The 27139-nt window shown below is 56.7% G+C and overlaps 1 protein-coding gene across 2 annotated transcripts; it reads left to right on the top strand.

Moving 5' to 3' along the window:
* WNT4 (Wnt family member 4) lies at nucleotides 1-26809 on the top strand. 2 transcript variants are annotated; one of them, XM_054455736.2, is made up of 5 exons: nucleotides 1-279; nucleotides 14371-14606; nucleotides 22647-22778; nucleotides 22870-23012; nucleotides 23708-26809. In XM_054455736.2, exons 1-5 carry the CDS (start codon nucleotides 203-205, stop codon nucleotides 24173-24175), a joined length of 1056 nt encoding a protein of 351 aa, XP_054311711.1. In that variant the 5' UTR covers nucleotides 1-202; the 3' UTR covers nucleotides 24176-26809. The 2 variants fall into 2 exon arrangements, with proteins under 2 accessions (XP_054311711.1, XP_063514799.1); XM_063658729.1 differs by having other exon boundaries at nucleotides 23807-26809.
* Nucleotides 26810-27139: the final 330 nt, after the last annotated feature.

The raw sequence follows: 27139 nt of genomic DNA on the forward strand, positions 1-27139 counted from the left end.
GCATCCCGGCTCTGGGGCGGCGCTGACACTCTGGTCCGCGCCGGGCAGCGGGCGCAGCAGCAGGCAGGCTGCCGGCAGGCACAGGGAGGCAGAGCCCCGCCGCGCGCGCCCCGGCCCGCCCGCGGGCGCCCACCTGCAGCCCCGACGGGAGGCCCCCCGCGGCCGCAGCGGCTGCCCCGGGCCGGGCGCCCGCGGCGGCACCATGAGTCCCCGCTCCTGCCTGCGTTCGCTGCGCCTCCTCGTCTTTGCCGTCTTCTCAGCCGCCGCGAGCAACTGGCTGTAAGTCGGGCCGGGGCCGAGCAGGGAGGGGCGGGGCGGGGCAGGCCCCGGGGGCAGCGGCCGGTGCCAGGCGGCGCGGGGCAGCGGGCGCGGGGCAGCCCGGCAGGTGTCTCGGTCGCGGGACCGGAGGCTCGCTCGCTCCGCTGCCGCCGCCACGACCCGAACGTCCCTCTACACACCCGGGGTCCCCTCCTGCCCGGGTCCGGCTCCCTGCCCAGAGGCGTCAGGGGTGGCGGCGGCGGCGTCCGCACCGGTAGGCGGCTCGGGGCGCTCGAGGGCGCCAGGGGTGCGAGCGCGGGGCGGTGGCCCGGGAGGGGCGCCGGCCGCGGGGTGCAGTCCAGCCGGGCTGACAGGTCGCCGAGGAAGCCCATTGCAGGGAAGGGCTCTGGGACATAATAGCAGGTTAATCCCGAGAAGTCCGGAGCGATCACCCCGCGCCGAGCTGCGCCGCGCTGCGGGCTGGACTGGAGGCGTGCAGGGACCTGTTTCTGCTTGGGGGGCGGGAGCCGGAGACAGAAGGAAGGGACCAGGACGCCTGGTCTCTCAGGGCCCGGGCTGGCGCTGGCGCTGGCCGGGCCTTGGTTTTTCCCTGGGGCAGGAAGAAACTCCGTCCAGACCTTAAAGAAGACAACGGCCCCCCACCTCCCCGTGTCTAGCCTAAGGAGGAAGAGGTGGTAACCGCTGGTGACCTGTCTCTTTCTCCTTGACTGGGTCTGCGCTCAGGGCGCTCCCTGGGTAGGGGCGGAAGGTTTGCTGCAGGGAGGGAGACTAAAGGGATGAGCTCCAGTGAGTGGGTGGACAGGGAGCAAGAGGACCTGCACTCCTTTCACCCCCGCTCAGGGACGGTTCCCCATGCCCCGCGCTTAACCCTGGCCACAATTCCTCCTGCCCAGAGCTCTGCCACCATCCGCTGCGGGCAGCCAGTGGGGAGCCAAGCTCCAATATTGATCTGAAAAGCATGGGGTGGGAAGGGGGATCGCCAACAGTGTAGCTGGGGTTTCCATGGAGACAGGGAGAGAGGAAAAAATTCTCTCTGCATCAAGACCAAAGAACAAATATCTCCCATGAAATTGCCCCGAGTGTCCAATGGCTGTTGCTATGAGGTCATTGTGGCCAGCCAGAGCCCTCCAGGCTGGAAGCAGTGTGTTCGTTGGGGTCAGAGCCACCCAGGGCTTGGGGGACGGAGGTGATGTGGAATTCTCCCAGCTGTTCCGAGAGCAAACGACTCCAAGGCAGCCCGAAGTGGCTGCGGAGCTTTTGTTTTTCTTGGAGCCTTAATTTGATTAACACTTCAGGAGCAGTGGCAGAGTGTACAGAAAGCAAGGCACCACCACCTTCTCCCACTGCCCCCCTGCAGGCCACCCCCTGAATGGAGCCTGGGTCGCAGAGCTGGGGAGGGAGCTGATTTGGACTTGGAGGACCCTGGGTGTCCCTGGAGCTGGTTCTTGAATGCATGGGTTCAGAGCGGGGGTCTCCAAAACAGATCTGAGCATCAGGAAGAGCAAGAACTGGGTCTCACCTGCCCAGCACCGCCAAAGCCACAAAAAACAAAAAACAAACAAACAAAAAACAAACAAAAACAAAGAAAAAAAAGTGGCAGTCCAAGCATCTGGCCCAGGCCTGCATGGAAGACAGCAACATCTGCAGTGGGAAGTCCTTCAGGAGCATCTCATCTTTGACTCAGATGAGGAAACTGAGGCCTCGGGAGGGGAAGCTACTTGCCCAAACTCAGAGCTGAGAACTGAACCCAGGTGTTCTGACTCCCAGGCAGTGACCCTATACCCCCTTCCCTGAAGCTGTTCCAAAGTGGAGCCAGCATGGCCCAGTGGCATCAGCACTCACCTTCACCCATGTCCACCCCCAGAATCCCAGCCAGGAAGGCAGCCTCGGCTTTGGACCATGCAAACTGTGGGGAATTCCAACAACTCAGTTCTCCTGCCTGTGCTGTTGGAGGTGGGGTGAGGAGGGGCAGCCTAGGAGAAGAGAGGTTGGCAAACCTGTTCTCTGCAACGGTGATGGTTCAGGTTGCCACGAAGCAGGTCTCTGGATGACCCAGCTCACTCCTGCTCCACCCCCGGCTTCAAGCCAAGGGTCTCTCTGCTCCGCCCAAGGCAAGAGGAACAAGAGGCTTCCCAGGACCCTCCCAAACCAGAAAGGCTGTGAAGTAGAAGACACTGGGCACATACCAAGGTTGGGTCCAATATTTATCAACCTCTGTCGAACAATCAGCTGGCCAGGAACGGCAGCTCTGGGGGAAATGGATGTCACAGCCTGGCCTCCCACAAGCCTGGAGTCTAGGTAGAAAAACATGATAAAACCATGACTGAGTGGAACAGGACACATGCCCTATGGCTGTCAGAGGAAAGAGCTGAGTATGAGCCCGAGCAGGCACAGAGGGGGACTTGGTCTGAAGACTGTAGGATCATGACAATAATAATTATTATAATGACTCCCACAGCATGATCTAAATCCCAACAACGTTTCAATCCCGTTACAGATGAGAAGATTGGGGATCGCAGAGGTAACTGCTCAAGTCACCCAGCTGGTAAATGCCTAAGGTGTCCGACTGAAAAGCTGCCTCTAGAAGGAAAAGCTTCGGGCAGGCAGGTGTCCATGCAGGCATGATGGCTGGCACTGTGTCTTTTCAAGTGTAAGGTATGAGGAGGCCTGGCCCCGACAGGATAGTTGACAGCACCTGCCGAGGAGCAAGGTCTAGGTTCTGCTCGCCTCCCGGTACCCTGGAGTCAGGCTTCAGTCCAGGGTGGGTCTGCTGGCCAGTGGCAAGAGCCAGGGCTATCTGTTGTCTCAGAAGGTCGGGTGGCCTGGTGGGGAGGCCAGGTGTCCCGCCGCGTGCAGCTGTTGGGCAGGATGGAGCCTGGAGCTGGGAGGGCAGCCTGAGGCCTGGGCAGGCCCAGAGAAGCTGGGAGCTGTTGATTAGACCTCGTCTGGCACCCGGAGGAGCCCGCTGACAGCTTGTGACGGCTCCCACCACTAAGGGAGGGCCGGATGGATGAAGAGTCCCTGGGGGAAGGCTGGGACTCTGCCCTTAAGGAGGCTGCCCTGCCATGGATCTGAGCTCAGAAATGTTTCTGAATGTCCCCTCTTCCCTGCACTGAGGCTGTACTGGGAGTCAGGACACCTGGGTTCCATTCCCAGCTCTGGGCCACATATTGGGTGTCCCCTTCCTCCCTCGGGGCCACAGTCCTCAGCAGATCGTTCTGAACCCCAAATGGAAGTGCTGGGGAGGGTTAGGGAATAAATAAGCTAAGGTTTCAGGACTGTGGATTTCTGAGGAAGCTAGTGGGGTAGTGGGGCTCTAGCAGAATCCCACGGGTGAGGGGAGGGAGCCCATGCTGCACTCAGAGGCAGGCCGGCGGCATGGCCAAGAAGTGGGTCTTTGAGATCCAACCGAGCTCTGCCCTTCCCAGCTGAGTGACCTTGGACAGGTTACTTAACCTCTCCGAGCCTCGGGTTTCTCATCTGTAAAATGGAGCCCATTGATGCAAATGGTGCACAGTGGTGGTTGGGAAGAAAGAGTGAGCCCATGCGTGTGGCAAGCTGGCACTGGGCCAGGCACGCTGATGGAAACGGCAGCCATGGCAGCTGCCGGGAGCAAGGGCTGATGTCAGGAACCTGCAGGGCCGCATCCCTATTGATAGGGGTGGTGGAGAAAACGGGCCTTCAGGCTGCTGCTCCCAAGCCCTGTTTATCCCAGGCTGTCCCACCCAGATCCACTGATTTAACACAGGTAGGATCCTATGCTGCAACCCCCTTGCTCAACAAGGGCCCCTGCAGGAGCCTCCCAGAATCAGGAAGACCTAGCCTGGCTCACAAGCCAATCTTGCCAGGCAGAGGAGTTGCTGCTGGGAGCACCTTTCAGTGCCCTGGGGGCAGTGAAGGACGCATCATGCTTTCCATTGGCTTTGAGTCTCCACCAGTGTGCAACTTCGGGCCAAGCTCCCCTGAGCCTGCTTGCCTGGGGGCTGGGGGGCAGTTTATATCTCCCTTGGCCTTGGGTGGAGTGAAGCCCAACACTCTAGGCAGAGCTCCCTGGGGCAGGGATGGGGCACAGCCAGCCCAGATGTGCAGTGCCAGCCACACAGGTAAAGATGTGGCCCACCTCCTCCAGGAAGTGTCCCCCTGATTCCCACCTTTAAAAGATCCCTCTCTTCCCTCTAAATAGTCAAAAACCCATCTCCTTAGAGCTCCTCCGTGGCTCTGGGCAGTGAATTACAATCACAAACACCCCCACAGTACTTCACAGTTTACACCAGGATTTCTCAACCTCCATATCACTGGTATTTGGGACTGGATGCGTCTTCTTGTATGGGTCTTTTCTGTGCATAGTGCGATATTCAGCAGCATCCCTGACCTCTACCGGCTAGATAGCCAGTAACATCCCCCCAGGCGACAACACAAAATGTCTGCAGACTTTGCCAAATGTCTCCTTGGGGGTGCAAAATCATTCCCCCAAGAATCAATGGTTTACAAAGACCTTTCACAACCATTACCCTATTTCAACCACACACCCTCCCCTCCATGCCTCACCACAACCACTGTCAGAGGACAGGAGTGTAGATTACTTTCAGCCCCATTTCAGAGGCCCAGACGTGCAATGACTTCCCCAAGGTCATTCTGCAAATCAGAAGCAGGACTGGAACTGCTCTTCCATGTCCAGATTTTACAGCTTTCATCCCCTGCCTATAGAACCGTTTCGTATTATATATAACTCCAGTCTAATCGTGTGGTTTCTTTACTGCTTCTACAAAGTTATAAACATCTGGAGGCTGTGGCTGTGGCATAAACACCTCTGAATATCTCACAGTGCCTGCCAGGTAGTACTAGGTGCTCAGCCGATCTTTGATGGATGAATGAAAGGCGGGCTTGTTCAGAGGGTTCTCAGCTGTTGTCCAATGGTAGCCCATCTTCAAAGGCCTGCAGTAGGAGGAATGCTCTGCTCCACTGCCCTGAGGCTCAGGTGATACTAAAAGGCACAGAGGTGGGTGGCAGGAAGTGTGACTGTTGCCCCTGAGATCTGCTGCTCTGCCCCTCACTGCTGGGCTGGAACAGACCCTGAGAGCCAGGCTGAGTGTTTCTCCCCCAGCACTGCAGCGCCTCAGGACCAGGCTCTGCCCAAGGGGGTTGCTCAGGCAGCAGTCACGACCCAGCTGTCTGCTATGGTTTGACTTTCTTCCCTCAGCCCTGGATTAGCAATTGAGCAACGCAGCAAGCATCTGACAAGACAGTGCTCCCCAAACCTGTTGAAACTCGCCCAACTCAGGCCCTGTGGGTACACTGGGAAAGCTGAGCATTTGCACCAAGCCTCCTCCTCTTGTTCCTGCCTCTGGGAAGAGAGGCTTGGGCTGAGCCAGTGGGGCGCAGATTGGCCAGGGAGCCATGGGTGGGGTGACAGCTGCCTGCCATGGGCCCTCCAGTCACCCCTCCACTGCATGGAGCAGGCGCAGCTGCAGGCAGAGCTGCGACCCCAGGGTTGCTCTCCAGATTTCCACAGGAGTTGCCAGGTTTTATCTCTGAGTCCTGAACTGCATCTTCTGTGATTCAGCCAAACTCGGGACGGCTCGCTCCCTGCCGTGACCCCACCAGCTCCCCCTCCCCCATGTCCTGGCAAACTGAAACCAAACTGTGTTCTGAAAGTTCCCTGCCAAGTCAGACCCCGCAGAGGAGGGGACCTGGTCTGAGGAGAGAACGGGAGGGAGGTGGGAGGAGGAAGGGATGCGTCCTCCAGGGGAAAGGAGCCTCGGACAGCTCACATGTATCTTTAGGCCCATTAGAACAGCAGGAATGCTGAGGGGCCTGAGGGCCCTTCCCTGCAATGACTATGAATGGTCCCTTCAGACTCTGTTTCTCAATCTGTTCACACACAAGCCCTGAAATCCCAGGATTGGGCCCCAGAGACCCTTCCCAAAGGGCTGGAGACAGCAGAGTAGCCCCTCCTAAGTCGGGTGCCCAGCTGTTCTGGCAACCCAAGCTTCGAGGCATGAGGGTGAGGGCGTTCTTGGGGATTCTCAGCTCAACCCCCTTGGGGAGCCTTCCTGCCAGGGAAGGCCTGGGATGCCCCCATGCAAACACGTCGAGCACTTCCCCACGTCAGGCCCTGTGCTGGGCACTTAGGACCATACAGCATGGCGGTGGTAGAACCAGGACTCCATCCCAGGTCTCCCAGAGCTGTCCCCGCAGCCACTGGCAGCAGCCCTGCAGCCCCGTGCCCCCAGCCAGTTATTCTCTGCTGGGGGTATAAGCCCCACCCTGGTGGGGGCAGAAGTGGGGGTTCAGCCACAGGCTCTCCCAGGACTGGGCCTTTGGAAGGTATCCCCCAAGGCCGAGGAACTCACTAGAAACTGGGAGCCTCACTCCAGGAGGCCAGCACTGGCTCTGGACAGTTCGGCTGGGCTTTCACCTGTCCCTCCTCTTTCCCCAACCCCAGGTTCCCTCAGCCCAGCAGGGAGGACAGTTCAATGGGTCAGTGGATACAAGACATGAAAGGTTATGGGGACACAGGTCGGATGGGTCTAGCAAAGGAAGAGCTCTCTGCTGGCAAATCGGGGGACAAGGTGAGGTCTGGCCAGCCTTAAATTTGATACCCACTCCCCCCAACAACACACCTGCCTCAGGGAGAGAAGGCAAGTTCTCACCTGGCACAGCTCTGGGGCCATCCAGGCTCAGGTCCAAGGGGCTACTTTGTGGCCCTGAGGCAGCCACCAGCTCACTGGGAACACATACAGTGAGATGGGAAATGGGGTGGGGGGTTCCCAAACAGGAAGTGGGGGACACAGAGCCCTCAGGAGTGAAATGTAGGGGGCTGGGGTACCAGGATACTGGAAGTAATGAGAATTGGGAAACCAAGAGTCAGAAAATGAGGGCGCTGAGGCTTCCAAGGATGGGAGATGGGAGCGAGGGGTCCCAGGAGACAGGAAAGAGGGAAAGGGGCCCAAAGGTGCAGAGTGGTGTGCACTGGCGATGGAGTCCTGGGTTCCAGGGGAGGCCGTTCTCTCTCTCCACCTGAGGAAATGCACCTGAGGCCAAGAGGACTTGGCCTGGGCCTTGACAGACCTAGGACCATGCTAAGGCTGAGGGGTGAAGGCAGCACCCACTGCCCTGCAAACCACCATGAGTGTCTCCAAAGCCTGCCCCTCCAGGGGTGTTGGACCAATGGCAGCAACCCTTCCATGGTCCCAACAGCTGCAGAGACCACAGGCTTCCACACTGTCCAGGCAGACATCTGTCCCCAGCACCCCTTACTCCTGAACACAGCCCAGACACCTCGCTGTAATTCAGAAAAGACATGGGGCTCTAGAAAGACCCATCAAGGGAAGAATCAGGCCTCCTCCCTCAGGTCACTGTCTGTTGACTGCCAAACTTCATGCCTCAGTACCCTGGGTCATCTTTGGCTTAGGAGCCAGAATGACCTGTTTTCAAATCCTGACCTTCCACTGCAGGCTGCATGGCCTCAAACACATGCTTCTCTGAGCTTCAGTTCCCTCATCTGCAAAATAGAGGGGAAGACACCTGCCTAGCCAGCCCTGCACTGTTGCACTGAGGACATACTGAAGCACGTGACTATTGATTGCAGAGAGTATAAGTGAAGGTCCCATGCATCCACTCTGTTATGCCCACAAATGGTTTCCAAGTCCCCTTGACACTCCTGAGCTTGTCCTGCACACCACTGTCCCTGCCCTCACCCCAGTGTCCCAGCTCTTGGTGTCCTGGCAGCACCATCACCTCCACCCATCTCACACTCCCCAGCCTCACAGGGTCTGAATGACAGTCGCCAGGAAACACATTCTCAAACTCTGCAGACTTCATCTGGAGACTCTGTCAAAAGCCTGCCATTGGGATGGCTGCTGAGGTCATCCACTGTACCCCGGGGGAGCGTGTCCCACCTCTCAGGCATGATCAGCTGAAAAAAAGACCGGGAACCGAGGCCTAAGAGGGCCAAGAGACCCAAGCAAAAAAAACACACACACAAATGAGCAGAGGTCAGCATGGGTCTGGTCTGGGGTGCAGCAGAGGGGCAGCCAGAGGGACTGGGAGAGGCTGTGGGAGGGGTGGTGATGGCACCGATGACAGTGAGCATCTTGAAGGTGCTGCTAGGACAATGTTGCAGCAGGGATGAGCATCTCCTGCACACACATTTCATTCATTTAGGCCTCCTGCGTGCAGGAATCCCAGTCTCCCCACTTTACAGATGAACACGCTGAGGCTCAGAGGTGTTCACTAACTTGCTTCAAGCAACACAAGGATGACATTTGGACCCAGGAGTCCCTGGTCCATGTCCTTTCTGCACTGCCTGCCATGCCAAAAGACAAGGGTCTCCAAGGCTAGGGCACCATCAGGGGGAGCACAGCAGGATACCAAGACTGTGGTTACAGAAACATTCAAAGATGTAAAAGTGAGTGGGGGGTATGGTTAGGATCTTGGGAAACCAGGTACCATCCCCCTAAGAACACAGTCCTGGATGGGGGCTGTGGTCACTTTCGCCCCCACTGGCCCGCATCCCCCAAGGCAGCTCTGTTCAGCAGCCACTCCGTTTTCTTCCAGCTCCCCCTCCCGTCCACTTGGCCTCCTTCCTCCCTGGTATCGCAGGCACGACCGCTCCTGAGGAGGCTCTAAATGTGGCCCAGGCAGGCAGGGAGGCCAAAGGGAGGGGGCAGAGAGGCCTGCGCTGGCGTCCCAGCCCCCACCTGGACACCCGCAGGGCTGGGACCCACGACACTGATCTGCTTGGCCTCCCAAACGCTCCAGCTATTTCCCGTCCCCTCTCCTCTTGACTCACAGCGTAAGAGCCGGGAGGAGTCGCAGAGGTGCAGATTTTCCTCTAGGAATTTGTATATTTTTTTAAAAAAGCAAGCAAACCTGGAAAAGCTTGGGACAAGCCCAGCTAATTTTAGTTTCTAATGAAAACAGCAGGTGGCTGAGAGGATCTGATCTCCCTGGCAGGGCAAGGGCCCTCCAGCCTTGCAGGCTGTAGGCACGGGCCGGGCTCGGGGAGGGCCTCCTGGGAGGAGCCTGCAGGACCTGCAGCCCCCGTTGGAGAAGATCAGGGCATGAGCTGGCTGGTAGCAGCAGCAGGGGCGGTCTGGGCTGGTGGGGTAACCTGATCAACGGCATGGCCATGGCGAGAGTTCTGGGTGGCCAGGGCAGCAGGTGGCAAATTCTAAGCCTGTACTCCGTGGTGGCAGGAAGGAGCCTAAACTGGGGCAATGCAGCCAGGACAGGAGAAGCCTCAGGGATGGCCAAGGCCCTGCACAGCCTGGCCCGGCCCACCCATCACACCCTGGCTCTCTGTCACCCCTAGAAAGGGCTGGTGCACTCCATTTTTGAGCCTGGTCCAGCTCCAGGGTCAGCGGATGGCACACGTGTCTCTGGGGCTGAGCCACCCTAGGGCACTGGGAATCCTGAGGTGTCCAGTACTAATCAGGCCTCGCCCCGATGGGTCTCCAGGCTCTCAGCAGATCAAAAGACCACAGCAGCCCCCACGTTCCTCCCTCATCCTTATCTTCCCCATCCTGAGCACTCTGCCAGGAGGCAAGCAGAGGGAACCCCATCAGGACAGAGCCCTCCATCCCTGCTGCAGGCATTTATTAAACACCTTCTATGCGCTGTGCCCTGTGTGAGGCACCAAGGGCAGTGTTAGCCCCCTCAGCAGGTAAATGGGGCATATCCACAGCCAGGTACAGAGGAAAGAGAGTGAGAGTTAGGGCTGGGTTTGCACTGCAGCTCACCGCTGTAGCTGTGGGACTTTGAGCAAGTCACTTTATCTCTGTAGCCTCAGTTTGCTCATCTGTAAAATGGAGCCAGATGCTAGCTGGATACTGAAACGGGCAAGCAGAAACATTGTGGATGAGGGCCTGTAATGCCTGGGGTTCTCACTCTCTAGAGCTGGTGCCCGGTTCCATTTCCAGCCCTGGCACCCAGCCCTGCCCGGGCGAGACCCTGGGGTCTGGGGGAACAGGGGTGGGGATGGGGCTGGGCCTCATGTGTACGGAAGGGGACAGCTGTTGTGCCAGATGAAGGCAGGGGCTGGGGGTGGGCACTGGTGCCAACGGAAGAGGTTGCTCAGCTCCTTCCTGGAAGCTTGCCCAGTGACTCACGGCCACGGCAGCCCAGCAGCTCACCCTAAGCCCCTGCGACTGTCATTCAGCCAGTCTCCCCTTGCTGCGTTCTGAGCCTGGGTCAGGGGATGCAGGTGGCTCCCCTGGTCCATCTCACTACTTATTCAATGGCAGAGACACATCTATCAGCCTGGCATGGGGCCAGCAGGCCCCTGAGGCCCGGCCACTCCCCACCCTGCCAGTAGAAGGAGGCCCACCAACTCCGACAGTGGGAAAGGCCATACGGACCCACCGGTTTACTGTACCCATGAGGAGACAGGCTCCAAGTATGGCAGGGACTTGCCCAAGGTCACAGTGGGTCAGAGGCTGCCCCCCCTGCCCAGAGAACCCCTGCCCTTGGGTGCCTCCCTTGACCAGACGCCAGGGCCCAGCACAGCCAGATGCAGCCTTCTTGGCTGCACGCTGCAGGAGCAGAGACTGAGTTGGGGATGGGCCAGCTCTGTGCCCCCACATCATAGAGCAAACAGGGCCCCCACCCTTCTCCAAGAGGCCAAGCCTGGGTCTGAGCAGGAAAGGATCCAACGTCAGGCTCAATTCCTTATCCCCCCACCGAGGGACACCTGTGGCCTCCTGAACGTGGACCTGGCCCACCGCCAGTAGCCGGGCTCTTGGCGCCCCCTGCAGGCCAAGAGCAACAGGTGGGGCTAGCTCCACAGGCGACCCCTTGGCTGGGCACAGGCAGGAGAGCACCCAGGCAGGGCTGAGAAGCCGGGTGGGCCCCTCCCCTTGCAAATGCAGCCTCTGCTGCCTCTCAGCCCCCTTCCTGCCCTTGTGTTCCCTCCAAGGGGCTCCGAGCTCCTGCCTGGGCCTTGTCAGGACACCACCAGTCTGTGCATCCCCTGGGAACCACCTGGTACATAGGAAGGAGGGGCGGGGAGGCCCCTGGGAGACAGGAATGCAGGGGGTGGGGAGGGGAGGTTGGCCTTCTTCGACCTGAGGCCACCTACTTTGCACTTGCCCCACGCTGTGCACTTGCCCCCACAATTACCTGGCACCTAGGATGTGCCCTGCTGACAGCCAGGTGCATCACACAGCAAATCACGGGCATTCCTCTCGGCAGCCCTCTGGGTGAGAACCGTTATCTCCATTTACAGATAAGGAAAGCCAGGCTCAGGCTCCACAGCCATGGGGAAATGGAAACATCCTGGGGATCAATGCCACAGTGAGGAGGACAGTGGCATCCCTGAGTCAGAGAGCTCCCTATGGCTGAGAAGGAAACATCACCCATACTTATGCAGACTGCTCTCCAGGCCAGTGCCCACCTAGCCTCCCAGGTGTACCTAAGGCACATTAAATTAACCTCAGAGGCCCACCAACCCCCACTGGGACTGGGGCCCAGGCACCTCCACTTTCAATAAACCCTGCACACGTTTCGATTCACAGCCAGATTCAAGAACCGTCACTTGGTCCAACCCACATACCTGACAAATAAAATTTAGCTGCCGCCTGCAAACCTCCAGGGATGGGGAGACAGCCCCCCAGCTGCACCCTGGCTGGCAACTTTGGGTTGAACAAACCCAGCTCCCAGCAGCTTCTGGCCACAGTGTCAATTCTAGTCTTTGAGCCACACAGAGAACACTGTCTCTGCCCAAGGCTGTGAAGCCAGGCAAACGCCAGGTTCAAGTCCTGCTCAACCTCACTGGCTGTGTGGCCCTGCACATGAGGTAAATTACTTAAAATGTCTGTGCCTCAGTTTCCTCCTCTTTTAAATGGGAGTTGCTTGGCTTTCTGAGAGGATTAAATGCGATAATATAAAGTACTTAGCCGAGTCCCAAGTTCCATAGAAGTTAGCTCTTCTTATCATCAGAAAGAATTCCCATAAATAGGACTTTCCGTGTGCTTTTCTATTTGGTCACCATTCATTCATTCCCTCATTCAGCAAACAAATGGCAACTTCCTGCCTCATTGCCTCGGGCCAGTGTCAGGCCATCTCTCACACAGACCCTTCTTGCTCCAGGTAGCAGTTCCTCCACTCAGACAGAACCAGTGGTCCCTTCTCTTATTACAGATGAGGAAACTGAGGCCCAGAGAGCAGTGACCTTCCCTTTATCCTTCTTCAAACAAGAAATTTGTGCCGCTTCCTTTATAAGATGCAGCAGCTTCTTCACAGCCAACCCCTAGAAAATCCCCAACCCTTGGGAGACTCAGTGTGCTGAGCAAGCCCCTGGGGGAGGCCTGGCTCACTGCAGAGTCTAGGGCAGCAGGAAACTCTTTTTCCAGAGCCTCCAACCTGTGTGGCTGAGGCTGAAGGTAGAGCCAGGCCCGGAGCCTCCTTCTGGGAGGCATGGGAAGGCCCCCCTTTCCATCTCTGGGCCTTAGTGTACCCACCTGTAAAATGGGGGGTCTGGGCCAGATCCCCTGTTGGGGAACATTGCTTAGGTGTGATTCTATGCACTCTGTTGCTCCTCCAAGAACCTGGAAGGCAGCCCCGCCCTGGGAGGTGATCAGATGCATCTCCCACTCACCAGATGGGAAAGGGGGCCTTCCAGAGTCACCACTCAGCTCTCCTCTCCAGAGGCTGCCTCTTGTGCACCTACTATGTGCACTTGGCCCTGGCCAGAGACACTCGGGGGAATGGTAGGGCAGGCTGAGGGGCAATGGTTAGACCACAAGCCTCTGGGTTGTCCAGACCGAGCTCTAATTCAGGTCGGCTCTTAGAGCTGGGTGACCTTGAGCCAGTCACTCCACCTCTCTGAACATGACCTGACACTTAATAAGTGCTCAGTTAATGCGCGTTCCCCTTCCAAGAGGGGTTCAGCTTCTCCCTCACAGGGCCCCTCCCCAGCTCTGCTCCAATCCCAGTGAGCACTTTTATGTCTTGCTCCAGGTCCCTTTGCCTCCTGGCCCAGATCACAGAGTGTCTGTCCTTAGATGAGTTGGGGCCTCCCAGGCCCCTTGAATGCCACTAAGGAGGACACGCGGGAGAAAGACCTATGGGTGTGAAGGGACTTGAAGCTGAGCTCTGGCACTTACTATCTGTGTCACCTTGGGCCTGTCACCCTCTTAGCCTTCATTTTAGAATCCATAAAATGGGCATAATCATGATCACCTCATAGATTGGGGGCGAGGATGCAACAGGGCGAAGTGCAGCCATGGTGCACGGCACTTAGTAGGTGACCTGTAACTGTGGTGCTCTCTCGTCCTCCACTGAAACGGAAACATTCACAGGCCCCCCTCCCGCATGTGCCTGGTCCCCGAGCACCTTCACAGAACTTGTCTCATCAAGATCATGATCCTCACAATAACCCTCTGAGGAGTAGCCATCGTTGCTCCATCTCCATAGAAACTCAAGGGGCAGAGGGCAGAGCGTGCTGCACTTGGCTTTTGAACCGTCCACACAGCCCACTCTCGCCACCACCACCCATAACCTGACCATCCCTAGACCTCTAGCCCATCACTGCCCTCACTGTCCCACCTCCAAAGGGTGGCAGCAATGACACTGGTCTCCATCTGGTGGTCCTAGGATGCGGCTGGCAGTGAGGATCTTGGTCTTGTGGCCAGAAGGTGAGCCAAGGATCACTGGGGTTCCTGCCTAGGACAGGGAAAGAGACACCCTGGGCAGACAGCGGCTCCAGCCTCCTAGCTAGAAGACATCTCGGCAGGGAACAGTGGGACCCCATAGCCAGGTCTGGGGTGACGTCCTGGCACAGACAGTGGCACGGGGGCCGCCAGGGCAGGGAGGGATCCTGTAGGGGCTCGATCAGCTTCCCTCCCACTGCTGCTGCCTGCTTTGCCGAACTTGAGATAGAGGCCTTTTGCAGAAGACAGCATTTCCACTCCCTTGGTGCCCCTAGAGCCAGGCAAGAGGACCTGTAACTGGATCCAGAGAGAAGTCGGCAGCCAGGCCCAGTCACTGGGACGAGTCAGTTCCCAGAGACCCAGGCTGGAGCTCAGGCCTGGTCCTGGGCCGGGAAAGATGAGGAGGTGGGCTCTGCATCACGTGTCACCCTCTCCCCAGGTACCTGGCCAAGCTGTCGTCGGTGGGGAGCATCTCAGAGGAGGAGACGTGCGAGAAACTCAAGGGCCTGATCCAGAGGCAGGTGCAGATGTGCAAGCGGAACCTGGAAGTCATGGACTCGGTGCGCCGCGGTGCCCAACTGGCCATTGAAGAGTGCCAGTACCAGTTCCGGAACCGGCGCTGGAACTGCTCCACGCTCGACTCCCTGCCCGTCTTTGGCAAGGTGGTGACGCAAGGTGAGGGAAGGGCGTGCGGGGCTGCAGGGGAGCCTGCAGTGCCAGGGCATGGGCCCGGCAGGAAATGAGATGCTCGTGAGCAACGGGACTATTCCAGGTCATTTCTGAAGCAAAACCAGCACAGGGCCCAAGTGAGGGCATAAAGGATGAAGAGCGTTGGGGGCCCCAGGACAGGGGGATGATCCAGGTGGGATGCACGTGTGGGATGGGGGCCATCAGAAGAGGTGGCAGCTCTGTGTTGAGGCAGCACTCAAAAGAGCACCCTGTTTCCACTGCTGGCCTCCTGGAAGTGTAAGCAGGTAATTAAGGAAGAAACTGAGGCTCAGGCAGGGGACACCACTGACTTGCCCAAGGTTCCTCAGAGAGAGAGGAGCAGTCAGGGCTCAGACCCAAGGCTCTGGACCCCTGGCCCTCTGCTCTTCCCACCCCAGCACTTGGCCTCCAGTATCTGGGCCCATCCCATTCCTTGGTACACCTGACCAACCCTATTGTGCACCTCCAGCATAGCCAGCCCTGAGATACAGGGATGTGCAGAAACAGGCACATGGAGGTTAAGTAACTTGCCTAAGGTCACAGAACTAGAAAGTGGCAGAGCTGGCTGGGCGCGGCAGCTCACGCCTGTAATCCCAGCACTTTGGGAGGCGGGTGGATCACGAGGTCAGGAGATCGAGACCATCCTGGCTAACATGGTGAAACCCCGTCTCTACTAAAAATACAAAAAAAAATTAGCCGGGCATGGTGGCGGGCGCCTGTAGTCTCAGCTGCTGGGGAGGCTGAGGCAGGAGAATGGCGTGAACCCAGGAGGCGGAGCTTGCAGTGAGCCGAGATCGCGCCACTGCACTCCAGCCTGGGAGACAGAGCGAGACTCCGTCTCAAAAAAAAAAAGAAAAAAAAATAGAAAGTGGTAGAGCCAGGACTCAACCCCAGGCCGTCCCGCTCCCAGGTCTGTGGTCGTATCCTCGACGAGGAAACGCTGTGATCAATGGGCCAGGGGAGCCTGTGGGAGCACAGGGTGGACACCACCCCTGGCTGGGGCTGGGATGCTCAGGGAAGGCTTTTCCGAGGAGATTGGTCCTCAACTGAGACCAGAAATGTGAGATGGCATTAAGCCAAAGACCGGGGGGCCAGGGCATAGAGAACGGTCTATGGAACTGGAAGTCTCCTCCAGAGGTCGCCAGCCAAGCTCCTGCCCTCAAGGAAGTACTCTAAACCATGGGCCCCTTTTTCTACTTCCTGAGCATGAAACTGGCACTTCCAAGCCACTATCCGTCGACAGGGCCCTTTGACTTGTTCAGGCAGCAGGAAGGGGTTGCCTGGGCCAACCTTTCTCCTGGCACCTGTGGTCCTGGATGGCCGGGGCTGCTGGGCTTGTGGCAAACCATTTGGATGTTGCTAGAAACCAACTGTGATAGAAATTTGGAAGCCATTCTCCTAAGAGCTGGCAGGGGCCAAAAAGGCATGATCTCGCTTGGCATTGCTGAACATCGCTGCTCTGGAAAAGCAACAGAGACCCAGTGAGCAGCTTGGCAGTGGAGGATCTCCCAGGATGACAGGGCTGCCTGGTTGATGGAGCCCCAGAACCAGCCTCAAACAGCAGCCCATGAGCCTGGGAAGCCCTTGGACACAGTAGGTGTGTATTGGACAGATTGGTGGATAGATTGGCAGGGTTTCATATGGCAGGCTGTTACCCTCTCCCACTCCTCCCTTTGCACATGCAAAGTCCTCTACCCCAAACACCCAAGCCCCCTTCTTGAGGGCTCAGCAGTTCCCTCCTCCACCACACCTTCTCAGTTCTTCCCTCTGGGCTCCAAAGCTCTTTGTTCTTGCTGTGGGATTTTTTTTAAATCATAATTTCAAACTTACAGAAGACTTGCAAAAGTAGGACAAGTAATTCCTATATCCTTTTCACTTGATTCACCAACAGCTTACATTTTCACCCATTTGCTTTGTTATTCTCTATTTCTATATATAGACACACATTTTTGTCTAAGCCATTTGTGTTCACACTGCTTCTAGCACACCTTTTAGATTGAAATGCGTATCTCCTCACCCGACTCCACTCCTCCATCACTAGGTCTCGGGCCCTTCGAAGGCAAGGTTCATGGCTCATTGACCTGTTTCTTGGCACGTGGCAAAGCCTGGCATGGAGGAGACAGTGGATGTCATCTAATGACAGAAAGCAGGTCGGGGGCGAGGACTCAAAGGCGCAAGGAAGGAGGTAGCCTGGGGCAATGCTGGCCTGAAGCCATCGTGGGTACTCGGGACCCCGTGAGAAGCCCTCCTTACCTTTGGGGGAGGAACCAAGGGGGCACCCAGCACCGGCTCAGCGTCTGAGGGACGCTGAGATTCCTACTAGGCCTGGGTGGTACCTGCTCTGGACTGAAGTCTGACTGGTGGAGTCGAACGTCCAATCTCCTTTGGAGAGGGACATGTCAAGGTGCCGAGACTAGGCCAGTCACACTCAGCAGGTGCCAGTCGCACTTGGAGAAGGAGGCTGAGCTCTGCCCACTCATCAAACTCCTCCCTTTTGCGTTTTTGGTTTTCTTCCCTAGTAAAATTCCTCTTGGAAACTTCTTAATTTGTCTCCACCGACTAAGAGGAAAAGGGGATTGTCCCTCCTGAGGTCCGAGAGGGAAGCACTGCTCTCAGAAGGTCCAGGGATTGGCTGGTGAGGCAGATGGAGGAAGGGTGAGGCCGAGGATGACCTGGGACAAGTGCCTGCACTCCCCTGAGCATCTGTGTCCTTGCCTGGCAACAAGGCCACACATAGGCCCACCTCATGAGGCTGTCACAAAGATACAGTGACTTCATGCATGGGAAGCACTTCGTGTAGACACGCCTCCCGTCACCAGCTGCTGTCATCTGCAGTAGCCTGTGTAAGCGGGCCTCACTCACATGCTCTCAGGACTGGAGCCGTGGCTGGAGCCTGCATACATGAGCAGCCTGGCTGGGTTGTGGCGTCAGACATGGAAGACAAAGCTAGCAAGCCAGACCAGACCCACCCCGGGGTCTGAGATGAGAGGAGCCTCCATTTGTTGAGGGCCTGTGGTGTGCTATTGCATCAGGTCATCCTCGTGACACTGTGAGTTTACAGTGCTGTTCTCCCACATCACAGCTGAGAAAGTAGACTCGGCAAGCAGAGGGCAGTAACGTCCCCAGCCCTGGGCCTGCCAACTCTTGGCTGGGAGATTCTGGGGAAGGTCTGTGCCCTCTCTAAGTCCCAGTGTCCTCCTTGACCACTCCAGGACCAGCCTCCTAGGATTCCCGTGAGGATCAGAGATGATGCCTAGGAAGGGCTAACTGACCCCCACATGGCTCAGGGCTAGGGGGGCTCTCCCACTGCCAGCACTGCCCCAGGTCTCACAGCCTCCCCTGCTCCTGGCCTGGAGGCAAGATGGACAGTGAAATGATGATGAACGATGACGGACGTGTGTAATTTGGGGCAAAACTGTGTGTTCTAGGCTGAAAATCTACCAAAAATTTGGTAAAGATGGTATCTGGCATAGCCGGGAGGGCGGGGATCGGTGGTTCTTGGCTGAGCAGGTATTCAGGGCTAGATGGGGGATGGCCTCTGTATTTTAGTCACTACTTAATCCCAAGCCCTAGAACAGGACCTGCACATAATAGGTAACCAACAAATATTAAAATATTAAATGAGCAGGACCTGCACATAATAGGTAACTGATAAATATTGAATGAATTGTTAAATACTGAACTGATAAATATCAAATAAACCAATAAATATCGAATGAACCAAAGGGTGTGAGGGTGGGAGGGAGGCCATAGTGCCTGGCAAAGGTGTGCCTGGGCAGGTGGGAGAGGCAGGAAAGGCAATAAAAACTCCCCTTCTCCTGCTGTCCTCCATTTGTAGACAGCACCGGGCCTCCTCTGCCTCTACCATGTCTCGTTCTGCAACCTTGAGCAAGTCCCTGTCCTGAGATGAAGGACTTGATGAATTCTAAGGCCCCTTCAGGGTCTGACTGCTGTGGCTGGGAGGCCATGTGGTGCCCTGGCCATAGCAAAGTGAGGGTCCAAACCCAGCCTGTCTGTCCATTCCCCATGTCTAAACCATCTAGGACACCTTCCTGACCGTGGCACCACCTGGACCTAAGAAGTAAATGCTCTGTGGTCTTGGGTGTCCCTCACTAGAACCTTGCTCTCACCTTTATCCTCAATATTGGCATCACACTGGACCCAATGATGGGGAGAACGTTATTTTCTCCTGGGTTACCTCTGTGACCCAGCCTTTTGATGCTATAAGTTACAGAAGATCTGGGGAGGGGGTACCCCCGAGACATTCCCAGACTAGGAATGCCTTGAGGCTGCAGTGGCCAGACACACATAAGACAATTAGAAGATAAAGCTGGGGACATCCTGATTCTGACCGCATGGGGCAGGGAGGCAGAGAGGTGCGAGGTCTGGCCTGCCAGGGTGGCATTATTATCCCCATGTTAGAGTTGAGAACACTCAACTCAGGAAGGCTCAGAAAGAAAGGTCACACTGCTAGTGAGAATCCAATACAACTTTGGCTCTGAAACCTTTGTTCTTTCCCTGATCCTATATTGTCTCTTAAATCCAAAGGGGCATCCTGGAGGTGGTTTCAAGAAAAGGTGGGTTTTTGCACATCCAAGAGAGTAAAGGAATCTGGAAAGGCAGACTGGGCAGGGATAGAGGTTGGAGAATGGGAGATAAGGTTATCCTGGGAGACAGTGCCTGTCCTGCCCCACCTCCCCAAGACTCCAGCTGGCCTCACCTCCGCCAAGATACCTGCCCTGGCACCCAGGGGATCAGCAAGCCTATGGCTTCATTGCCAGTCCAACTCAGCCTCAGCCAGTTCTCCGAACACTCCTAACTGCTTGAATAGCCTTCCTTCTCCTGTATCTGGGAAAGACTTCACAAGTGATATGCTCTGAAGAGCACAGGCCTGGAGTCCGACAAGCCTTGGTTCCAATCCCCACTTGGCCATTTACTGCCTGAGGAACCCAGGACAAGCCACCAAGACTCACCTTTTCTTCTATAGAGCAGAGCTGTAGAGAGCTCATTGCTAAGGCTGTCATGAGCCTTAGACAGCACATAGCAAGCCCTCAGAAAGAGTGGCTGTTAGTGGATTTACAGGTTAACTGAATTCCCAGCCCCAGGCAGCCTTAGCACCTTCGAAAAGGTGGCATTGAGGCTGGACCCAGAGGACACACAGTATTTAGGCCTGTGACATCAGAGGCCAGGGGTGCTCTGGGAAGAAGAAACGGCAGGAAGAAAGGAACTGGGTGTGAGAAGGGGCAAATGGCTGTGTGAAAACGGAAGAAGGCACCATAGAGTTCTGCCTTACCCTGGCCCCTGACCCAGGAACGGACAAGGCGAGGATTGCCTTCCTCCCTTGGAAAGCCCCTGGCCAGGGAGCAGGATCTGCCACCTTGCTGGGGAACCCCCACGCTGCTACCCGCCCAGGTGGACTACAGTTCTTTCTCTATGTCTGAGCGGCCCCTGAGGAGAGTGCTCTGCCAGGTCCTCCTCGAGCAAGCAGGGCTCCAGCCTGGGCACCTGGGCAGAGGTGAGGAGCTGGGAAGGGCCACCACCCTGGAGTCCAAGGGCTGGACACCAGAACCAGGTAGAGAAGGCTGGAGGAGCCGCCGTCAGCTTTAGGGGCACAAATGCTTGCCCACATCTTCCAGGCTTTCTGGGGCCTCCTGTGCTGAGCCCAGAGGCCAACTGCTCACCGTCCCCCAGTAAAGAACCCACAGAGGGAATTGGGCTTGTCCTACAGCATGTGAAGTTTGGGGTGGACCTAAGGAAGCCCTTCTTGGCTCCATATGTGGGAGGTGGAATCAACTGCATGTGTTATTCCCAGGGGCTCAGGGCCTCTGGGAGGCAGAATAATGTCAGGTTTGAAAGCTCTGGAGTCTGGCTGCCTGGGCTCAAATTCTAGCTCCACCACTTCCTGGCTGGGTGTTGTTGGACAAGTTGCTTTACCACTCAGTGCCTCAGTTTCCTCATCTGTCAAAGAAGGATGAAAAGTATCTACTTCATAGGGCTGTTGGGACAAGTATATAACACATGTGAAGTGCTTAGACAGAGCCCAGCACATGGTAAGCTGTCTGTAAGCTTTAGCTCGTTATTATTATCTTCCTTCCAGAATCTCTTCCTTCAGGCCCGCTCCTGAGCTGAGAAAACTCCAGTGTTCTTGTTCCCAAAGCCAGGGCAAAAGGAACCTGGAGTCTCAGTGGATGAATGTTGGTTTGGGGAATGAGGCAGAGATCTCTCTGAGCAACCTCCCTGAGGGCCCTGCACCCCAGGGACCACCAGTACACAGGGGAGATCAGCCTGGGGCTTGGGTTGGGCCGGGGTGGCCTGGGAGCCAAGACCAGCAGAGGAAGGACCATGCGAGGCCAGGCTGAGGCGACCCGCCAGTCTCATCAGCCAGCCCCGTCTCCTGCTTTGACTTCCCTTCCCCCTTGGTCTTTGGGGCAAAGATTTGTGCTGGTTCAGGCCTGGAAATACCAGAAATACCAGAAACTGAAGTCGTCTCTCTTTGGGCGGCCACAGCATAAAACCAACCAACATGATCCTGCTATTAACCTCGATTAACTTGGAGAAGACTCTGTCTCAGGCTGTCGAGGCTCCATTGCTCCAGCCAAGCCCCCCAATGCTGGCCCAAAATGGCCAAGCCAGGGTGGAGAGTGGACACTGGAGAGTGGGTGGTGGGCACTATCGCCAGCTCAAGGGCCGAACCAAGAACAGGGCGTCCTGAGTGGTCGGGGACTGAGCTGCCTCCCACCCCAGTGCTCGGCCTCTACTGCCTCTGTCCACAGACAGGGGCACAGAGAAGGTGATTGTTTCCGTCTGACCACGGTGACTGCTCCCTGGGGCAGCTGAGAGCACAGGCCTGGGTGTCACAGAGGTAATTGCCAACCATGGGGCCAAAGCCTGCCCCCTCCACTCCTGCGGACACAGACACTCAGGCAAGAGACAGAAGGACAGTCACAGCGTACAGAGGCCCTCCTCACAGGGCCCAGGAGGGGAGCATGGTTTGCTGTCTGGTCACACACCCAGCCGGCCATGCATACTCCAGCTCACACACTGCCCCCCACCTCCAGAAAGAGAGTCCACAACAGCTACACCCCCGAGGCACAGTTCTTAGGAGGATAAAAACATCCATTCAGGCGAGGGACGAGGGCAGGCACCAAAATAGATCACTGAGAAGTCATGGGGCAGAGGCAGACAGACGTGTGCTTGAGTCTTGGTTCCGTGGCTCTCTGGCTGGGTGACTGGGACCAAATCCCTTCCCCGGCTGATCCTCCATTTCTCCATCTATAAAATGGGGGACAATGAAGCCCCCAGTGGTGACGGGCTTATGCGTAATAGGTATCTCCTAATTAGCCACAGTAGGGGTTAGGGGGTTACGTAGAAGCTGTTGTTATTACGGTTTACTCTAAGGAAGCAAGACATTTTCAGAAACAGGCCCAGTCTCAGAGGAAGGGGCAAGATCATACATAAGGTAGGGCGACTCCTCAGAGCCCAGTGGGGCCAGCTGGGGAACAGGCCAGAAAGGAAGCCAGACCTGAGTTTATAGTCCAGGCCTTCTTCCTACCTGCAGCTTTGGCAAGCCAGTTCACCTCTCCCAGCCTGTCTGGTCTTCCATAAACCTTCACGAACCTTCTGGGGAGGGAGTGAGAACAGCTTCCCACAGGAGCTGGGAACACAAGCTCTGAAGCCAGACTGTCTGCTGGCTCAGTGACCTCGGAAAAGCCTCCGAGCCTCTGTTTAAATGGAGATGGTAACAGTACTTGCCTCCTGGGGTGGCTGTGAGGATGACAACATCTGCACGTTTGAAGAGCCCTAAGCCATGCCTGATAAAGGAAGCAGATTCAGCTATCGGTGTAATAAGAACAAGCGCCATGGGGTGCCTAGCACATGATTTCTGCCTGTCTTGCTCCCTCCTGGCCTCCAGCAAGCAGGAGGCCCCATATGCCCCTCCCCCTCTACAAAAGAGGGTGCAGAGAGGAGCCCTGGGACCCAGCCCTGCCCTCCCTCTGCCTCCCACAGGGACTCGGGAGGCGGCCTTCGTGTACGCCATCTCTTCGGCAGGTGTGGCCTTTGCAGTGACGCGGGCGTGCAGCAGTGGGGAGCTGGAGAAGTGCGGCTGTGACAGGACGGTGCATGGGGTCAGCCCACAGGGTAGGTGCAGGAGGTGGTCAGAGTGGGAGGGCAGGGGGCTTGGCCTTGGCCCTCACTCACCGCAGCCCTTTCTGTGCCCACCACACCCCAGGCTTCCAGTGGTCAGGATGCTCTGACAACATCGCCTACGGTGTGGCCTTCTCACAGTCGTTTGTGGATGTGCGGGAGAGAAGCAAGGGGGCCTCGTCCAGCAGAGCCCTCATGAACCTCCACAACAATGAGGCCGGCAGGAAGGTAGTGTGGCACTACCCCCCACCAAGAGCGGGGTAGGGATAGCATGGGCAGGGCCCTACAGACTCTCCCACCCACACAGCCACTCAGAAAACATTTGTGCAGGCTCTCACCAGCACCTGGCACCTTCTGTAGGCCAGTGGGGTTCAGGACAGGCCAGGTGGGGGTACAGACAGGCGGGCAGGTGTTACAGAACAGGGTAAGTGGCCCCCTCCATACATATGGCACCCCCACACACATACATATATGTGTGTCCATCCCTGTCTCTCATACACACTCACTCCCCAAAAAGAGCAGCAAAGCTAGATGTGAACCTTTCCATCACCACGAAGATCATGTGCCTAACTGTAATGCCATCTGCCTTCTGGATGCCTACTACCCAAGGTTCCTGTGGAGGTTAAATGCAGCAGTGTTCTCCCCACCCCGCACCTGTCACTCACTGTTGATAGGACACCACCCTTAGTGCTTCTCTTTCTTCAACTCCCAGTGCCCCAAGTGCAGGGACAGTACCTCCTTCACCTGTCACAACACTGCTTAGCAGCCCAGTACCGCGTAATTCATAAGAGGAGGCACAACGGCAAATCTGACTGCAGCGTCAGCCCCAGGGACCCCGACGCTCCACTGTCAGCCTCCAGGGCCCCTCCCCTGCCTTCCCTTGCCATCTCCTGATGGCCCCTCTCCCCCACCCTCTCCCACAGGCCATCCTGACACACATGCGGGTGGAATGCAAGTGCCACGGGGTGTCAGGCTCCTGTGAGGTAAAGACGTGCTGGCGAGCCGTGCCGCCCTTCCGCCAGGTGGGTCACGCACTGAAGGAGAAGTTTGATGGTGCCACTGAGGTGGAGCCACGCCGCGTGGGCTCCTCCAGGGCACTGGTGCCACGCAACGCACAGTTCAAGCCGCACACAGATGAGGACCTGGTGTACTTGGAGCCTAGCCCTGACTTCTGCGAGCAGGACATGCGCAGTGGCGTGCTGGGCACAAGGGGCCGCACATGCAACAAGACGTCCAAGGCCATCGACGGCTGTGAGCTGCTGTGCTGTGGCCGCGGCTTCCACACTGCGCAGGTGGAGCTGGCTGAACGCTGCAGCTGCAAATTCCACTGGTGCTGCTTCGTCAAGTGCCGGCAGTGCCAGCGGCTTGTGGAGTTGCACACGTGCCGATGACCGCCTGCCTAGCCCTGCGCCGGCAACCACCTAGTGGCCCAGGGAAGGCCGATAATTTAAAGTCTCCCACCACCTACCCCAAGAGATACTGGTTGTATTTTTTGTTTTGGTTTGGTTTTTGGGTCCTCATGTTATTTATTGCCGAAACCAGGCAGGCAACCCCAAGGGCACCAACCAGGGCCTCCCCAAAGCCTGGGCCTTTGTGGCTGCCACTGACCAAAGGGACCTTGCTCGTGCCTCTGGCTGCCCGCATGTGGCTGCCACTGACCACTCAGTTGTTATCTGTGTCCGTTTTTCTACTTGCAGACTTAAGGTGGAATAACAAGGAGTATTACCACCACATGGCTACTGACCGTGTCATCAGGGAAGAGGGGGCCTTATGGCAGGGAAAATAGGTACCGACTTGATGGAAGTCACACCCTCTGGAAAAAAGAACTCTCAACTCTCCAGCACACATACACATGGACTCCTGGCAGCTTGAGCCTAGAAGCCATGTCTCTCAAATGCCCTGAGAAAGGGAACAAGCAGATACCAGGTCAAGGGCACCAGGTTCATTTCAGCCCTCAAATGGACAGCTAGAGGTTCAATCTCTGTGGGTCCTTCCAGGCAAGAAGAGGGAGATGAGAGCAAGAGAAGGCTGAAGTCCCACCCTAGAACCCAGCCTGCCCCAGCCTGCCCCTGGGAAGAGGAAACTTAACCACTCCCCAGACCCACCTAGGCAGGCATATAGGCTGCCATCCCGGACCAGGGATCCCGGCTGTGCCTTTGCAGTCATGCCCCTGAGTCACCTTTCACAGCGCTGTTCCTCCATGAAACTGAAAAAGGAAACCACACACACACACACACACACACACACACACACACACACACACACACACACACGTGCCAGAGAGGGAGGAAAGGGCTGTGCAATAAAGTCCTCTCCCATTATCTTACTCGACACAATTTATTGAGCAAATACTACGTGTTCTAAGCCCTGTACGGGCCATCTCACTTGATGGCCACAACAGTCCTGGGAAGCAGACAAAACAGGAATGCTAATGCCCATCTGACAGCAGAGAGGGCAGTGCTCCCCAGACGTCTCACAGCAAGCTGGATGGAGAGGCAGGGCCAGAAGAGTCCTCCAGCCAAGCCTCCTCCTTGGTTCTTGTACCTGAAGGCAGAGAAACTGCAGGTCTTCTTGGGTCTGAGCCTGGGGCAGGGGGTTCTGGCTGGAGGAAAAGGGGCACGGAAGCAGCAGGAGCCAGAGACCACAGCTGAGCTGGAGCCCACATGGTTCCTGAGGGCAGAACAAGCTCTAAGGAAAGATGTGAACAGCTGGAAAGCTGACAGTGAGGTCTCAGCAGTGTGGCGCACCCATCCCCAGCACATCCAAGTCCCTGGGGTCCCAGGTACCATAGGTACTGCAAGATTTCCCAAGAGACAGCACCAGCAATCTGGGCCTGACCCTGTGCAACCACCAACCATCAGGAGCCCCGCCCAGGCTTGTGAGCAGGACATGCACGGAGCAAGACCTTGCCCTTGACCCAACTGCTTCTCAGATGGGCTCCCAATCACCAGAGGAAGTTGCTGTCAGCCCAGTTTCCAGACTGCCCCCAAACTGGGGCTCTAAGTTTCAGGTCTGAGATCTTATGCTCTGTGATCCCCCATTTGGGGTTCCCAGACTCCGAGCTCCTGGCTCCTGTGTTCAGTGGCTGAATTCAACATCCGAGATTCGGAATATGGGCTCCAGCCTGCAGAAACTCTTCTCCAGGCATTGTGGTTTGTGCCTCCTAGTGTTGGCTCCCTCATGAAAAGAGGGTCAACACCCTTGGCCCCCAGCCAAGATCTCTGCTCAATGTCCATACAAGGAGGAAGCCAAAACCAAGTGAGGTGCTGGAGCCACATTCAAATGTGGTGATAATCTTGGGGCAGGGCAGCTCTGATGTGGATGAAAGCTGAGCCAACTGTTGCCACAGCTGCCCAGCTGGGTCCACTGCTCCTCTGGCTGGCTGTTCAGCTGTCTACTAAGCCCAGAAAAAATACTATCCCTCACTAGCAGAGGCCAGACCCAGAAAGAGGGAACGGTGAGGACCCCTCCCCCCGCCGAGACAAGAGCTGAGCCACTCTCCCCATCCAGGGAACAATGGGTCCAGGCTGGATGCTGGTATGATGGGAACTGCCCTTTTCACCTGCCAGGGAGTTCCTAAAGCTAATCTTCCTGGGGTTCTGAAGGTTGCGACCTAGGTTAATCAGACCAGATTCTAGGAACCACTGCCCAGGCCAACCACCGCCAGCGCTGCAGAGGTCAAAGAAATCCACAGCCACAGGAAAAGGAGCTTCTTCGGACATGCCCAGCTCCAAACTGTCCCAGGGGGAACTGGCACAGCCCTTACATAGCCCACCCCGTCTTGGCCTCACTGTGGCCTGGAAATTGGCCAGAGGGTCCACATCCTGCCCAAACCACTCTCCTCTCGTCCCAAGGCAAAGGTGATGCCCTAAGGCCTAGGGCTGGATAAACCCCAGCTCTGGATGCTGCTAACCCACTCTGCTGCCCCATCCCATCCTCCAATTTTTATACTAGGCTCTTTGCCATTGTGACGTCCCATGACATAGTCTAATGCACGATAAAACAATTATTTCTTTATCTTGCAATTGTGACAGTGACTTTTTTTATAGAATAGGGAGAAGAGACTTGGAGGTGGTCATGGGAATGGCAGATAAATAGTAGCCCCTATATATATAGGGGCTATATATATAGTAGGTTTTGAGGGTGGTTTGAGGGCCACAAGGACCCACCTGCATGCTTTCTGAAACTTCACTGTTAACACACAAAGGCTTCTTCGTGTGCGTTTCACTGGGTCATGACCAGCTACCTAAACCTTGGCCTAGTCAGATCTTTCAAGAGTAGTGATGAGGGCCTGGTAAACTGGGTACTGACATGGGAGGCAGGGGACGAGGGAAAAGGACTTAGTTTCTGTCCTG

The sequence above is a fragment of the Pongo pygmaeus genome, chromosome 1 (genome assembly GCF_028885625.2).
Source record: "Pongo pygmaeus isolate AG05252 chromosome 1, NHGRI_mPonPyg2-v2.0_pri, whole genome shotgun sequence".
NCBI classification, from domain to species: domain Eukaryota; kingdom Metazoa; phylum Chordata; class Mammalia; order Primates; family Hominidae; genus Pongo; species Pongo pygmaeus.

Excerpts from the sequence above, each read along its gene's own strand:
- WNT4 (XM_054455736.2), top strand. The coding sequence starts at position 203 with ATGAGTCCCCGCTCCTGCCTGCGTTCGCTGCGCCTCCTCGTCTTTGCC. Across the intron at positions 280-14,370 it reads GCCGCCGCGAGCAACTGGCT|GTACCTGGCCAAGCTGTCGT; the intron begins GTAAGTCGGGCC and ends CCCTCTCCCCAG. Across the intron at positions 22,779-22,869 it reads GCATGGGGTCAGCCCACAGG|GCTTCCAGTGGTCAGGATGC; the intron begins GTAGGTGCAGGA and ends ACCACACCCCAG.